General features: G+C 34.8%; 1 protein-coding gene across 1 annotated transcript; it reads right to left on the reverse strand.

Annotated features, from left to right (window-relative positions):
• Positions 1–14,591: 14,591 nt before the first annotated feature.
• Positions 14,592–15,530, reverse strand: LOC105720155 (olfactory receptor 51A7). The gene has a single exon (XM_012456460.2). It carries the CDS (start codon positions 15,528–15,530, stop codon positions 14,592–14,594), a length of 939 nt encoding a protein of 312 aa, XP_012311883.2.
• Positions 15,531–17,308: the final 1,778 nt, after the last annotated feature.

Raw genomic sequence — 17,308 nt, forward strand, 5'->3', positions numbered from 1 at the left:
TTCTCCATGAACCAATGTTCTATTTTCTTTCCATGTTGGCCATCACAGACCTCATCCTGTCAACCTCTACCCTTCCCAAGATGTTGGGTATCTTCTGGTTTAATTACCATGAGATCAACTTTCATGCCTGCCTCACTCAGATGTTTTTCATCCATGCTTTCTCTGGGGTTGAGTCAGGGCTTCTTGTGGCCATGGCACTGGACAGATATGTGGCAATCTGCAATCCTCTGAGACATTCATCCATTCTTACAAACTCTGCTGTGGCTCAAGTTGGCATGGTGGCACTTCTACGTGGGTTAGTGCTAATGACACCTCATCCCTTCCTGGTAAGAAGGTGGCCATATTGTCAAACCAATATTGTCCCACACACATACTGTGAGCATATGGCTGTGGTGAAATTGGCTTGTGCAGACATTTCCATCAATAGTCTTTATAGTTTGGCAGTTATTATTTTAATTGTTGGGACTGATGTGACATGCATCTTTCTATCCTATATACAGATACTCCAAACTGTATTCAGTCTCCCTTCTAAAGATGCCAGGCTGAAGACACTCAGCACTTGTGGGTCTCATGTTTGTGTCATCCTCACCTTCTACATCCCTGCTCTTTTCTCTTTTCTCACTCACCGTTTTAGTAAGCATATACCACTCCATGCCCACATTTTTCTTGCCAACATGTACTTGTTGGTACCCCCTATGCTGAACCCAATCATCTATGGTGTGAAGACCAAACAGATTAGAGAATGTGTTGTGCAATTATTCCTGACTAAAATCAGCTGAAAATTCTGGGTCTTTCTTTTTTATTTATTCCTATCATGTAATTCTTTGATATAAATTTCTTGGATTCTAGCATCAGCAAGACCAGGAATCACAATCTCAATTATTCCGTTTATTACATTGTACGTGGAAGGTGTATACAATTTATCTAACCTACTTTAGCCACTGTAGTATAGATACAAAGGTACCTATGCCATAAGTTAATGATTATAAAGTATTTAACACTGTTTCTAGCATATTTAAGCACCTACTAAAAGTAAGATTATTTCAGTATCATTCCTTCACTATGCTTGTGTTTACTTAGTGTCTTTATGAAATGTGTTTATTTGTTAGTTTATAGTATAAAATTAACCAAGTAAGAACATCTTTTCGAGAATGGCCTTTTTTTTTTTTTTGAGGGATGGGAAAATTTTGAAGTAGATAATCCAAATGACAATCCAACAATTACAACTTTGTTAATTTGTACTCTCATCATAATAGTAATGGAAAGCTGGTGGCAAGTGGGAGGAAGAAAAAGGAGCGGCGTACCATATGGCTTTCACCTTGCAACTAATGAGGAGTGTGAAAGGAGCGGCGTACCATATGGCTTTCACCTTGCAACTAATGAGGAGGGTGCTGAGTAGGGACTTCCTTGAGCATGAATATGAACACTGAATAACTTTCAAACTTGTGGAAAATTCCAAAGTATCAGAAACTGTTATTTGTGAAATTTGTAAGAAAATAAAGTAAAATGATAACATTATGCCTACATTTATTCATCCATGCATAGATATTTAGTAGGCATCTATTATGTAGCAGATACTTATCTGGGCATAAAAGATATGTCAGTAAACAAAACCAGCATATTTACTTCCATCAGTGTAGTTAAGAATCAATAAAGAGAGGTGGTAAGTAAAAGTAATGTACTTTTATTATTGCATAGCCTTTTCTAGTAGTATTTAATGCCATATGTTTTACTCTAATCAACATTTAATTGCTGATTTGTCTCCACTGGTTCTATTGGATACTGAAAAAGGAAAATCTTGAATCTTCTAAATATAACCGTGGATTTGGCTTTACATCATTTCAATTCTATTAGTTTTTCTTCATGTAATTTAAAGCTTTACAATTAAATGCATATACATTTAATATGATTATGTCTTGTTTTCTTAGATAATTGACTCTTTTATCATTATATGATGTCTATCTTTATTTTTGACAGTAGTATTCTGAATTATATGTTGCTAATATTAATACGGCAATTTTAGCTTTGTATAAATTATTTACATGCCATAAATTTTATATCCTCTTAACTTTATCAATATTTTTATTTAAAGTGGGTATTGTAGACAACATACAGTTGGATTTTGCTCTTTTATAAAATTCCACTATCTCTAATTAGTGTGTTCAGATTATTTCCATTTGATGTAATTAATGATATGATTGATTTATGTTCATTTTCAGGTTTGTTTTCCATAAATCTTATTTGTTTGTTGTTGTTTTCCGTTTGCTTTATTTTTCCCTTTATGGTTTACCTTTTTATTGCTAATTATTTGTTTATTTACTTGAAGGCAAATATTGCAGGATCTCACTTATATGTGGAATCTAAAAAGGTTAATCTCATATAAATATCAAGTAGAATAATGTTTACTCGGGGACAGAGTGGTTGTGGGGAGATGTTGGGGCAATGTTGATAAAAGGATACAGAATTACAGTCAGATAGGAGGGATAAGTTCAAGAGATCTATTGTACACCATGATGACTTTAGATAACGATGATATATTGCGTTCTTGAAAATGCTAAAACAGTAAATGATCTCACCACAGAAAAAGATATTAACTCCAAGTAAATTGAGAAAGGTTAGGTGTTTATATAGGGCTATATGAAACATATTTGATATATTAAAAATACATCAAAGTAAAGTAAAATCGTATGTATTTATCACGCTCAGTATGGTGTTTTAAAATATACATATGTTGTGGTATGACAAAAATCTAACTAATTAACATATGTAGTACCTACTTTGGAGTTTTAATAATGTTGGCATTGAGTTATATCCATTATCTTTTGGTTATATCTTTACACAGTATTTATTTATATGTATTTTTAGGAATTGATCTAGAACATGGTTTCTCAACTTTGCTGCTATTGTCATTTTGCACCAGATAAAACTTGAATAGAGGGGTTATCCTGTGCCCTGCAGGATGTTTAGCAGCCTCTCCATCTTATCCCTGAGATGCCAGCAACATGCAAAAGTGTCTCTGAAAATCACCACATTTCCTCTTGGGAACAAAATTGCCCATGACATAAAACCACTGTTCTAGAGATTATAATATAATTTGAATCCTTTCCAATATACATCAATACAATGTATCTTTCATATATGTTTTTTCACTATATCTTCTAGTATCTTTCCAGGAGCCAAAATACCTTTCCTATACGTATGCATACATATATATGTAAAATCTATTTCTAATATATCAAATATATTCCATGTAGCCCTATATAATCACGGAAACTTTCTCAATTTACTTGGCGTTAGTATTTTACCACTTCAAATGAAATGGTAATTATAAGGTCCTTTGCTCGGTTCTTTACATTACAATTGTTATATGCACACAATTGAATGTGTGAAAACCCCACCAGGCACTGTTATGTTCGCCTTAAATAGTATTTATGTTTTAAATCACTGTAGAAAATTGGTCTTTTATATTTAACCATATAATTCCTTTTTCCATTTACATTATCTCTCTTTAATAGAGCTGCTTTTTTAGCATTTCATATTGAGCAGGTTTGCTAGTAAGGGATTCTCTTAGATTTTCCTCATGTAACAATGTCATTTTTTAAATCTGCATTCCTAAAATATACTCTCTCTCTCTCTACATATATATATTACATATCTATATAACATATATGTTATATAGATTACATATCTATAGGTTACATAGATATGTAATCAATTGTCAGCACCTTAAAATACTGTTCTGCAGTTTTCTGGCCTTTTTCCTTCCTTACATAAAATTGTAGACATTCCAATTATTATTTTCTTACATATAACATACAATTTTGACTCTTTGAGAAATTATATTTACCTTTGGTTTTCAAAAATTTGAACATTATATTTTGGCTATGTTTTTCTTTACATTCACCTGTTTGGAAATCACTAAGCTTTTAAAAATTTGCATAATTGTGTTCTATCAAATTTAAGAATGTTTTTTCAATAAGTATGGTTTTCTGCTTAATCATTTTCTCTTGTCTTCAAGTTTACCATTTCCTCTGTCATCTTCATTCTCCTTTTGAGCCCGTTCAGTGAATTTCAGATGTTGTGACTTTTGGTAAAAAAAAAAAAGTTAACGGCATTGTTTTCTTTTACAGTTTCTATCTCTCTGCTGAGGACTTAAATCTCTCACACATTCCAAGGGTATCTAGTTTTCATTTATCATAAATAATGAAAATAGTTACATTACATCTTTGTATGACATTTTCAACATGTGAATAATATAAGCTTTGGGATTGTTTATCATATTTTTCCTTGATAGTCAAAATTTTCTGTTTTGTCATAGGGTGAATACTTTTAAAATTTTATACTGGACATTTTCAGTATTGATCTGACTAAAATTCTTTGTAGAATGTTGATGTTGATTTTGCTTTTTTTTTTTTTTTTTGAGTTGCCAACATTTTATTTTACAGGTAAGGGCAAAAGAGGAATATATGAAAGATTATAATATACTATAATTTTATTTCAAGCGAACATCACATGTTCTCATTTATAACTGGGTGTTGCAATGAGAGCACATGAACACAGGGAGGGGAAAATCATATACTGGGGCCTGTCGGGGGGTGGAGGGACTAGGGGAGGGATAGAAGGGGTTGGGGGAATTGGGGAGGGATAGCATTAGAACTTAAAGTATAATTTTAAAATAAATAAATAAGTAATAAATGTTTAAAAATCTTAAGTATAACCAAACACCACAAGTTCTCACTCATAAGTGGGTGTTGAACAATGGGAACACAGGAACACAGGGAGGGGAAAAATCGCATACTGGGGCTTATCGGGGGATGGGGAAGGAGAGCGGGGGTGGGGGGATTGGGGAAGGCTAACACCTAATGTAGATGATGGGTGGATGGATGCAGCAAACCACCATGGCACGTATATACCTATGTAACAAACCTGCACGTTCTGCACATGTACCCCAGACCTTAAAGTATAGTTTTAAAAAAGGGAAAATAAATGTATCTCTATGAAAAACTGTATATTTTCTCACTTTTGGTTTATTTTAAACAACTTTATTGAAGTATGATATATAAATAGCTAAACAGAGTTGTACATATTTAATATGTACAACTCAATGAGTCTGGGAATAAGTATATAACTGAAATTATTACCTCTACCAAGGCCATAAAAATAGCCATCACTTCCAAAGTTCCTTTCTGCCCTCTATTTTTTTTTTCCTCTTTTTGGTTTTCCTATTTTTTTGTGGTAAGAGCACACCATAAGATCTACTGTCTTAGCAAAATGTAAGTGTATAAACTTAATTACAGCACAGTATTGTTAGGCACTATGCTATATAGTAGATCTCTAGATGTTATTCATATTTTATAATTGAAACTCTGTATTCTTTAACTATCACCTTCCAATTCCCCTCCCTCCAGCCCCTAGCAATAACCATTCTACTCTCTGCATCCATTGTTTTGACTATATTAGATTCCACATATGACTGAGATCATATGGTCTTTGCTTTTCTGTGTATTTTATCTAGTGTATTTTACTTAGCATTATGCTCTCCAGGTTCATCAATATTGTTGCAAATAGGAGCATTTCCTTCTTTTTTATTTCCTTCTTTTTAAAGGAACAATGCTGCAATGAACATATGAGAGCATACATCCCTTCCAAATCTTGATTTCAGTTTATTTAGATAAATACTCAGAAATTAGATCACAAGGCCATATGTTCTATTATTTTTTAAGTTTCTTGAGGAACCTCCACACTGTTTTTCATAATGGCTATAGCAATTTACATTCCCACCAACAATATATAATGGTTCCCTGTTCTCCATATACTTGCCAACATTTATCTTTTTCATTTTATTAACAGCCGTTCTAATAGACATGGAATATCTCATGGTGGTTTTGATTTGCATTTTCCTGGTAATTAGTGATATTGAACTCCTTTTATATACTTTTCGGGCATTTTTATGTCTATTCTGTGAGGAAATGTTTATTTAGTTATTTGCTCAATTTTTGTTGATGCAAAATTGTATTAATGGATAGTTAATACAATTACACAATTACACAATTATACAATTATACAATTACAATTTTGTTGATACAAAATTGTATTAATGTATTAATGGATAGTGTTTCTATAACCCCATAATTGGCTAGCTTACAAAGAAATCAAGAAAGCAATTCTATTTACAATAGCTACAAAAAAAAATACCTAGAGGTAAATTTAACCAAGGAGATTAAATAGCTCTACAGGGAAAACTTTGTCCATTTTAGTTGGGGTATTTGAGGTATTTTTTTTTTCTTTTTACTATTTAGTTGTATGGATCTCTTATGTATTTTGAAAATTGACTTTATTTTATTTTACCAGGAAATTGATTTGGTTAGATTCAGAGCACAGGTTCTATCTCTCCTTCTCTGATGGTTCTAGTGAATGCTTTGAGTCTTCCAAAAGTTTGTGTCAGTCAGTTAAAAATTTGGAGATGTTTTATATTATAGTTCAGTTCTCATTATCTTGCTGTGTTTTGTTGGGTTTGTCTCATGCATGTGCAGCTCGAGTAAGCTTGTGGTTTGTGCAAGTTCATGCACAGAATCAAAGGCTCCCCATAGTCTCTAGTTAGCAGGGGCCACCTCTCACATTTTCATGACCAGAAAAACAAGGTTTCAGTCTGAATGCTTTTAAGCTGCATCTATCACCATGGCATCTGCAGTCTCTCGTCTGAATGCTGCCACTGGGGACTAGCTAATAAGAAAGGAATGAAAATAGGAAGTAAGGAAAAGGAAGGAAGAAAGGGAGGGAGGGAGGGAGGAATTAAGGATTTATACACATTCTCTAGATTCATTCCCTGTTTTATTTTTTATTTCTCTTCTTCCTTTCTTAATTTGTTTTTCATTTTTCCTTTTGCGTGTGTGTTTTTTTAGTAAACTAGCCATTAAGAGAAAACGTCTCTCAATGTTTTAGGTACTTGTGTTGTTTGTGACAGTAGCATAATATGTAGTATATGCTCATTTAATTATTCCACAATATTGCACATTTTCTCAACATTTTACAATTGGAATTTGTAAACTGTATATGATACATATGATTACATAGATGTAATGAGAATTTCTGGAAGTTTATTATTTTTGTAAGTGTGTCCATACTTAACTTCTGACATTTGTATCTTTAGAAAAGATATTTGTCCCTGAGTATACTCTTTATAATTACATATTGTATGAATAAGTTATAATTAACTATGAAGAAATTTTAAGAATTTAAATCACTTTATGCATTGCATATTATGTTGACTACTAAAAATGTATCCTACCAAAGATGATTAGTATAAAACAGTAATTCGACCTCCTTATCAGGGGCAAGTTTAGAAATTGTCATACAACCTAATTCTGGACAATCAGACATGAAAAGAAGATGTCTATATTTTTGTTGATAGAAGTGTTTTAACTTCTGAAAGGCTGGAGACAAGGTAAATCCTTAATTACATTATGGGCTGCTAAAACAACCAATACTGAATCTTGCCCTGCACTGGGCTTACTGTTATATGAAACAATACATTTTATTACAGTTAAAGTAAACATATACAATTTTTTAAAAAATTGCAACCCAAGGCATCCTAAGAGAATGATTATAAGCATTTTTAAGACAATTATTCTACATTAAAAACACTTACCAAAAATAATCTACAAATTTACATTTCATTTTGCATGAATAAATTAATTGAATATGTGCCCCCACTCCCTCAATCACTGCTTTTAGAATTAAGTCCTTTACATCTCAATGCATTTCTCTATAGCCTGTTTGTGTATAAAACTTTTTTTTTTCCTGGTTGTAACTTACACCAATTGATACATTTAATACCAACTTTCTTGTAGTATACTATGACTAATTTATTAACACATTAATTTTTATTAATTTATTAATTTATCTCCAGGGCTGAGAGACTCAAGGCTTTTAACACCTGTGTCTCCCACATCTGTGCTGTGCTGCTCTTCTACACTCCCATGATTGGCCTCTCTGTCATCCATCGCTTTGGAAAGCAGGTACCCCACCTGGTCCAGGTGGTCATGGGTTTCATGTATCTTCTCTTCCCTCCTGTGATGAATCCCATTGTCTACAGTGTGAAGACCAAACAGATCCGGGATCGAGTGACCCATGCCTTTTGTAACTGTGTCTAGTGTTAGAGGCAATGTCTCCTGAAACATGCCCTTGTTTGCCTATCCTTTATAATTTCTAACATGCATAAAATAAAGGAGACGTTTATTTACTCAACAAATATGTACAGGGATGAGTCATAGTCTTACAGAACCCTCACTCTGTTGTGGGGAGGGCAGGGGGTATAAAATGTAATATGATGTGGTGAATTCTATTTTCCAAAAATAGCCACAGGAATAATTCCAATCCCACATTCTCTTCCATGAACTTGCCACTCATCATAAAGAGATAGGATCTATTTCTTCTCCCCTTGTAACTGGATAGGAATTTGTAAATGCCTCACAAATTGAATATTGTGGAAATAGCCCCCCACATACTCTGTCCATCTCCATTGCATCACTATTTCTGTCTGTCTCACTCAACACTTGCTTTTCAAACTCAACCCCTAAACTAAGAGGAAGTCCAGATGACGTGGAGAGGCCCCATGTAGGTGTTCCATCCAATAGGCTCAGCTAAGGTCTCACTCAGCTGAGACTGAGACCTTAGCAGAGTCAGTGTTAACCACAAGTTAGTGAAGAATTCTCAGATTATTCCATTCTCCAACCTTCCAGCTTCTCCAAATGGGATCTGGTAAAGCAGTCGATTGTTCTCTGACTCAGCCCAAAGTGCAGACTTGTAAACAAAATAAATATTTTTAAGACACTAAATTTTGGGATGATTCATTATAGAATCACATGTTAATTGTATTACTCAAAGTAAAAAGAGGTTGGTTTGGGAGGTATCTTCTCCTAATTGGGGGAAATGATCATCAAAAAAGGTTTCCCTGAGTTGACACAGTAGTAGGCTTAAGGGAAATGTAGACATTAGGCAGTCAAAAACTATATGAGGAAGGAGACAAAAATGTGTTCCAGGTGAAGGAACTGCATGTGCAAAGCTGAAGTGAGAGAGAGGACGATGGATTCTGAGAATTATCTGAAGTGTTGTTTTTGTTGCCATTTTTATTCTCTAGAATGTCTGGAAGGTTTAAGAAAAATGAGGTGAAGTGGAAACAGATTGAGGTACTGACTACGTCAGAAAGATTATAAGCCAAGGAACCAAGGAGAAATAGTGTTATTCCCCATTTTATATGTTATATTGTGATTGTACCCTCAAGATATTCTAGATAAAAAGTTACATTTTTGAGTAATACATGTCATTATAGTATTTGCAGTTTTGGTTTGGAGGTAACTGTGAGGAAAGCAAGCTTGAATATGATGTTGCCAAGGAGAGAGTTGAACACCTAGAGAGAAGCATATGAATGTCATGTTCCTGCACGGTTTCAGTGCAGGATCAAGAAAGGGTGTGGCTGAACACAATGTCTTCTACTATGAAGTGTATACATGGATCCAGTTCTCACCTAAGGTTGGTCTCCTCCAAGGCTGTCTGTTACACCTGACATTTAACACTGGATACGCCCCAGCTCCCAACACTAGTGTCCCATCCTGTTTCACATAAGAAAACTGTTTCTGCAATGATATCATCAACCCTGAAATAAACAAAAGGATCATAACCCAGTTTAAAAGAGCTTATTTAGCCACAAAGTTGAGAGTGACCATTTGGATAACACAGACCCCAAAGAATGGGGTCATTGCTCCGAAGCTGAAACATTAAGGACTTGCTTATATATGTGGAAAGCAAATAAATTTAAGAAGATTACAACATTTTCCATACAAATCTAGCTTGTCAGTTATAGTAATTTGAATAGTTACAGCTTGTTCTTTTTTTTTTCTTTTTCAATTTGAAAGAGCATATTTAACATTCCAGCCTAGACAGCATGTTAGTCCTGACGTTTTTGTGTAAGAGAAGCAAAACATAAGTTAATCTATAATGAAGATCAATAATGAAGTGGGAAAAGGTCTTCTCTTGATCCTGTAGTTTTTACAACATTTTAAAAATATATATAATTAAATAAAAAATAACTATAATAAAAGAAACAAAGATTACAGCTGCCTAGGTTATAGCTGCCTGTTACATGACTCAGATCCCATGCTCACATTCCTTTAAGGCTCAATATTCCAACATCTTTCATTTTGAATTCCCTATTTTTACAATATGTATATGTGAATTATGGGATCAACATGCTGAAGACCTGTGATTAGTTGTGCACAGCACGTTGAATAAAATATAATATGTCTGTGAATGTCATGAGTTGTGTATGTCTTTTGAGTTTGTATATACAGAAAATTCCAGAAAAACACATTATATCACTGAAAATTTTGAGGCATGCATACAGCTTCATAGCTGGATTCTCTCTGTGATGCGTACTTGTAATTTCAGTTCCCATAAAGTAGTTATGTCTTCTTATGGCTAATGATAAGTTAAAAGTTATTTGATATAATGGAGAGTATACTAAACTTGGAATCTGGTATAGAAAGTTCGACTTCCTCAATGTGTGACTTGGACAAACTACTTTATTTATCTGAGATCAATTTTCTATTAAAAATAACTAAAACTTCCTTTTTTGCATGTCTACCCCACAAGGCTGTCTATGCAATTTAGCTATATCAGATATGTAAAACTTTCAAAGATAATTCTTAGTATGTTCTTTTATTCACAATAAACTTTAGTTATTTAAGTCCTTACATAAATCATAAACATAATAACACAGACCAAAAACACCGTGAAGAATGTGGCAAGTGAATGAGGGACCCCAGAAACCACCCCGAGGGGATGAAGGGCGGTAGGTGGTTTTCTAAAGGGATTGCCTAAGTTAAGGCTTAAAGTGCTTATAAGCAGGAGTTGGACGGGTAAAAAAAAAAAGTTGTTGAGTGTTCTCCTTTCTCTAAGCATACACTATGGAATATAGTAGGCAAAAGGATAACAAAACCTGTTCTCTTGACACATTTCGGTGGTAGAGACAGACAACAGCATAGGAAATGATTAACTATTTCACACACTGCTAAGTACTCTGAAGGAAATATAGTGGGGTGATGGGTTAAGAGCAATTAAATGGATGAGCAGGGATGGCCTCTATAAAGAGGGGATTTTCTGAACAAAATTATGAATGATATGATGGAGTTAAGTATTTGAAAAATAAAAATTGAGGGATGAACATTGAAGAATGGCAGAATAAGTCTAGCAGTCCTGAGATAGAAATAAACCTGAGTGTTCTAGCAACAGCAAGAGGACCAGTGTGGCTGGAGTGAAGTAAGCTGGAAGGTACATTAATTAGTGAACTGAAGATGGTTGACAGAGGGGGTGCTAGACAAGACTGACATCTGTGCATTTATTCATTATTCAACACTCACTGAACAATTTCTGTAAAAATTAATAGGAATAAATTGATGAACAAGACATATTTCCCACTCTCAAGAAATTGTCTAGTGAAGGTGTCTGGAATATTTTGCAACTTCAGATGATCTACTGACTGATTCCTGAAGGTCATCCAGAAGTTATCCAGGTGAAATTAAGAAAAAATAGCATCCTAAGCAAAGCAAGTATTCTTAGAAAAAGCCAAGAAATAGTAAAGTCCATTATTTGCTGAAATCATTATTTGTTATTTGTTGATGACAAAGACTATTATAAATAATTATTGTCAAAAATACTTAAGTGGTAAACTGAGAGAAGGAGGCTGTCTAAAAGTGCAGTCAGTAATACACAGAAATCAGAATGTGCAGTGACTATAGGTTTAGTATTCGTGCAACCAGTATCTATTGAGTACCTCAGGCCTTTAGCAGAGAAGACAAGTAAGTTCTGGCAGACACTACAGTTTGTGCTTTAGGCCTGGCATGATTGTAGCAGGAGGAAAGGGACTGCCTGAAGAAGTCATGATATCTTCCAGTTGGATATGATTGACATATTATAATTTGAGGACTCCATCCTCAGGGAATGATTAAGATTTTAAGCTTAGGAAACGAGTAGTTTTTTTATTCCATGACAGTCACTCACACATTTACAAATTAACCAACAGATATTTATTGGGCCCTTCTTTGTCCTAATATGTGCTAAGCCCCAGAGGTACAGAAAAACAAAGATGTGCAGACATATGTATCATATGGAGTTTACAGTTTGGCAGAGATGTAAACAATCTTTTAAACAATTAAAGACTCCTATTTATTTTAAATTATGGTGTAGATCGGTCAGTGTATAAGAAAGGGAACAAAATTTAAGTATAAATTTGTTGTACTTGGAACAAATATGTGTCAGCAAAGCTGAATACAGTACATCTAGCTATGTCCTGCTAGAGAAATAAACAAGATAAAGAGAAATTGAGGAAATGTATTTGTGGTAGGCAGAGTGCACCTTCTCCTAATGATTTCAACATTATAATCACTGAAACTTGTAAATATATTACTTTACATGGCAAAAGATACTTTGCAGTTTAATTAACATTCAAAACCTTAATATAGGCAGAATAGCCAATATTATCCAGGTGAACCCAATCTAATTATATGAGTCCTTAAAAGTAGAGACTTGTTACTGGCCATAGTCAGAGAGAGATGAAATGATAGAATGAAGTCACAGGAGATGCAATGTCCCTGGTTTGAAGACTAAGGAGGGGATCCATAAGGCAAGAATTGTGGGTTACCTCTAGAACCCAGAAAATTCACAGGAACAGATCTTCCTCTATTTCTTAAAAAAGGAATGCAGGCTTGCTAAATCTTGATTTTAGCCCAATGAAACCCATGTGAGAACTCCAGCCTACAGAATCGTAAGACAATACATTTGTATTGTTTTAAGCCACTAAGTTTTTAATAATTTGTTATGCAGAAACAGAAAACAAATGCAGCATTTCTGACAATAAAAATACACAAAAAGCAGAGGTTTGGATATAAGTAAATGATGTGTTTATGTTACTCTGTTGAAGTGTAAAACAGAGAATATTGACAGAGAACACAGTAGAGAAAAGCAGGTACTGAATGATGGAAAAGGCTTTGTACATATACAGAGCCTTGCCACTATCTTGTAAGTTGCTGCACAGGTATCGAAGCATTTTAAGTTGGTTAAGTTTACATTTTAGAAAGATCTTTCAAATAGCTTGACTGGAGAATCCAGGGGAAGTTTTAAATGTGAGCTAAAATAACCGCAGTGGAAAATCCTGTGTAAAGAAGCATATTAGAGAGACTTTAGCAAGGTAGGATCTTCACAGTTTGACAACCAAATTTGGTTTAAAATATCTATTTACTCCCATGTCTATATCCAAGGATCATTGTCTAAGAGGGCCACGGCTACTTTCCTAGTCATGGCAGATAAGCAGCATCCCGGTTTCCTGTTTCAAATTCTCTGTAGTGGCCGATTTTTGAATATTCAGTCACCTGTGCCAAATCCAAAAGACAAAATTCAAATCCGTCATTCAAACCTCCAGTTCCTTTGAAAAGCTTTTCTTTCCTGTTTAAGATACTCTTACCTCAGTACCCCAGAGAGATTGCCATGTCAATCTTAACTGTCTGTCATCCTTCAAATTGTATTTTCAACTGAATATGCAATCTTTTGATTTTTCCATAAAATATTTCCTCTGTACATGAGAAAACAGCTTAAAATATTAATTTCCATGAAAAATACTGTGGTGCCAAATGCCATGTCCAGCAGGAATCAATTTTTAAAAACATATTAGAAGGGCTAATTTTTTTAAGGTGAAGGGAAAGACTAAATCACAGGAAGAAACTAAACAGCAAAATCATAGGGGTTTTAAAATTATCTTTTAGTCACTTAGTTAAATGTGTGTGAATTTTCTATAAATTACATGTTGGTTTTAGAAAAAAAAAATAACAATAACAGCTAAATGATTTCGTTCTCTCCCTGCCATTCCTAAGTCATTACTTTACAGCAGGATTATTGTGCTTTCTCCTGTCAATCTTCCCCATCTTTCCCAAATTCAATCCATCTTGCTCAAGCTTACAGGCACACTCTTCTTTAAATTTATCATGCAGAGACTAAATTGGCATTCCAATACCTCCTCAATTTAGACTTTCCAAAGCTTTTCTTAAGTGCTTCAAAATCTGGTTCACTTATCTTATGCAAAACTATCACTTGCTATTTGTTAAATTATACTTTCTATTCTAATCAGATCAGCATCCTTCATAGTTGCTATGTGCTCTGCTATTTTACCTTTCCTTGATAGTATGAGCTTAGACTTTGTATATCATCTGTACTTTTAATAGATACTAGTTGAATGATAATCTCAGTCTGCCCTAATTTTATTAATTCTTTATGGGCTGGCTCAAATCCAGCTGCTTCATCATGGAAGTGTTTTGTTTCAACTCCTCTTAAAATGTTAATTAAACCTCTATATCTTATATATCTCTTGATTATTTTTTTCTATCTTGTTAAATTATATTCTCAACTTTATTATAAATTCTGCACTACACAGCTTTCAGTTCCTTCCTCCAGTCCTTCATTTGTGACTTCTGTAGCATTAAACACATAGCAAATGTCAGTAAATGCTTACCGGTTGATAATTTATTACCTAATTATTCACATTCTTATTTCCCACATACGTTAAGCAACTTCCCCAAGATCTTCTCCCAGATTTGTCGAGTCTTTACACAGTACACAATGGGGTTCATAAGGGGTGGCACCAACAAGAACATATCTGCAATAAGGATCACAGCAAAAGGACTTTTGTGCTTGGCAAAGCGGTGCATGGCAGCCAGGGTGATGATGGGCACATAGAAGGTGAGCACAGCACAGATGTGGGAGACACAGGTATTTAGGGCCTTAAGCCTCTCTGCCAAAGATGCAATGCTGAGTACAGTCTTCAAGATCAGCACATAAGACAAAAGAATCAATGCCAAGTCCAGCATAGTACAGAGAGCAATGAAGAAGCCATAGATGACATTGATCTTGTTGTCAGAGCAGGCCAGCTTCATGGTATCCTGATGAAGACAGTATGAGTGAGAAAGAAGATTCTTTTGACAATATTTTAATCTCCTTAGGGTGATGGGAAATGGAAGCACTAAGAGAATGCTCCTAATGGCTAAAGTAAGTCCCATTTTCGCAACCCTGTCGCTAGTGAGGATAGAACTGTATCTTAAGGGATTGCGAATAGCAAGAAAGCGGTCCAAAGACATAATTAGAAGTACTGAGGATTCCATGACAGTGAATCCATGAATGAAGAATTCTTGAGCAAAGCAGGCATTTGGTGAAATTCTCATGGAGTTGAACAAGAAGATCCTCAGCATGGTAGGAAGGGAGGAGAGGGACAGGCCCATGTCAGAGACAACCAACATGGCAAGGAAATAATACATGGGCTCATGAAGTGACGGCTCTGCCTTTATGATAAAGAGAATGGTGCAGTTGCCCATGATGGCAACCAGGTACATGAGGCAAATGGGGATGGAGAACCAAATGTGGGCATGTTCCAGTCCTGGGATCCCAATTAGAAGGAAAAACTTGACTTCAGAGTTATTGAGATCAGACATGATGAGGCAGATATGAGCTCATTAGCCAGATCTGAAACCACATAAATGAAAAGCAAGTCATGCTTTTGGTTAAAACTCAGTTTTGTGGAGATAAGGGGTTCATTCATATACTATATTCAAAAGCATATTTGGCTGTTAATCAACTGCACTCTTCAAAATTAACCAGAAGCTCTTAAGTATGTTCATATTCTTCAGCATGGTAAAGTTACTTCTACAACTTGGCCTAAGTTGGTGACTTTTTACATTTTTTTTTTAGATGGAGTTTTGCTCTTGTCACCAGGCTGAAGTGCAATAGTGCAATCTCAGCTCACTGCAACCTCCGCCCTCCGGGTTCAAGCAATTATCCTGCCTCAGCCTCCTGGGTAGCTGGGATTACAGGTGTGTGCCACCACGCCTGGCTAATTTTTGTATTCTTATTAGAGATGGAGTTTCACCATGTTGACCAGGCTGGTCTCAAACTCCTGACCTCAGGTGATCCGCCTGCCTCAGTCTCCCAAAGTGCTGGGATTACAGGCATGAGCCACCACTCCCGGCCCTACTTTTTAAAATTTCTAACCAAATATATAAAACATGTCAAAGTGGAGCTTCTTTGAAACGGTAATAAGACACTTAGAGTCTTTTCTACTCCTTTTTCCATGGTCTTCAGAAGTTCCTCTATTGGCTTTAAAATAAGATCTCTGAGCTTTATGTAGAAAGTTTGAAAGAAATGGTCTAAGAACTGTAATCCCAGCACTTTGGGAGGCTGAAATGGGCGGATCATGAGGTCAAGAGATCGAGACCATCCTGGCCAACATGGTGAAACTCGTCTCTACTAAAAATACAAAAAAATTAGCTGGGTGTGGTGGCATGCGCCTGTAGTCCCAGCTACTCGGGAGGCTGAGGCAGGAGAATTGCTTGAACCCAGGAGGCAGAGGTTGCAGTGAGCCGAGGTTGCGCCACTGCACTCCAGCCTGGCACCTAGTGGCAGAGTGAGACTCTGTCTCAAAAAAAAAAAAAAAAAAAAGAAATGGTCTAAGAAAATATTCAGAGATCACTGCAAATATTTGGAAAATATTAAGTCATTAAATGCTATAAAGTAAATAAGTTTATAGACTACCTTTTATACTTAATAGGTAGGTATTTATGCACATTTTACACACGAGTAAATATATATGTTATATCAAGTGTTATATAACAATAAACACAATGATTTCTGTTCAAACACATTTGCCCTTTGTTTGACTTTAACTTATTTGGGCCTTATTTTAAATCTGTAAAATGAATACAATTTTGGTATGTTTTGATGATTATAGATGTTTATGAAGTTCCAAACACAGATCTAGGTTTATAAACCACAAACAAGTTTCTATGACTATTAACATTGATTACACAGTAGTTTCCAATAGAACATGTTGGAGAAATAAAACAGTGGATGAATCCTTTGGAGCTATGTATCCTTATTTCTTCATGTATATATTCATGTATTAAATGTGATACTTCCTAGCCCAAACACTTATGATTCACACTTCATGCTATCATTTTATTTCAAGAAACAATTTGAAGCTTTACAGCAGTATCGTGTGCATGTCTATCTTATCTATCTTGACTGGATTTTATCTCATATCTCTGTATTTAATTAGTCATAGAAATTAGTCAAATAAATGCATATTTAGTCAAATAAATTCTAAATGAAAAAAATCCAAACCACCCAATTTCTGTTTGAAATAAAGCATTAAAAATTTACCTACATAATAAACTGAACCTGGTTTTGTTTTAGTCTCTTTTAAAAAATGTACAAG

Source organism: Aotus nancymaae, unplaced genomic scaffold, assembly GCF_030222135.1.
Source record: "Aotus nancymaae isolate 86718 unplaced genomic scaffold, 86718_ANA_hifiasm-v0.15.2.pri h1tg000059l, whole genome shotgun sequence".
In the NCBI taxonomy this organism is placed as follows: Eukaryota; Metazoa; Chordata; class Mammalia; order Primates; family Aotidae; genus Aotus; species Aotus nancymaae.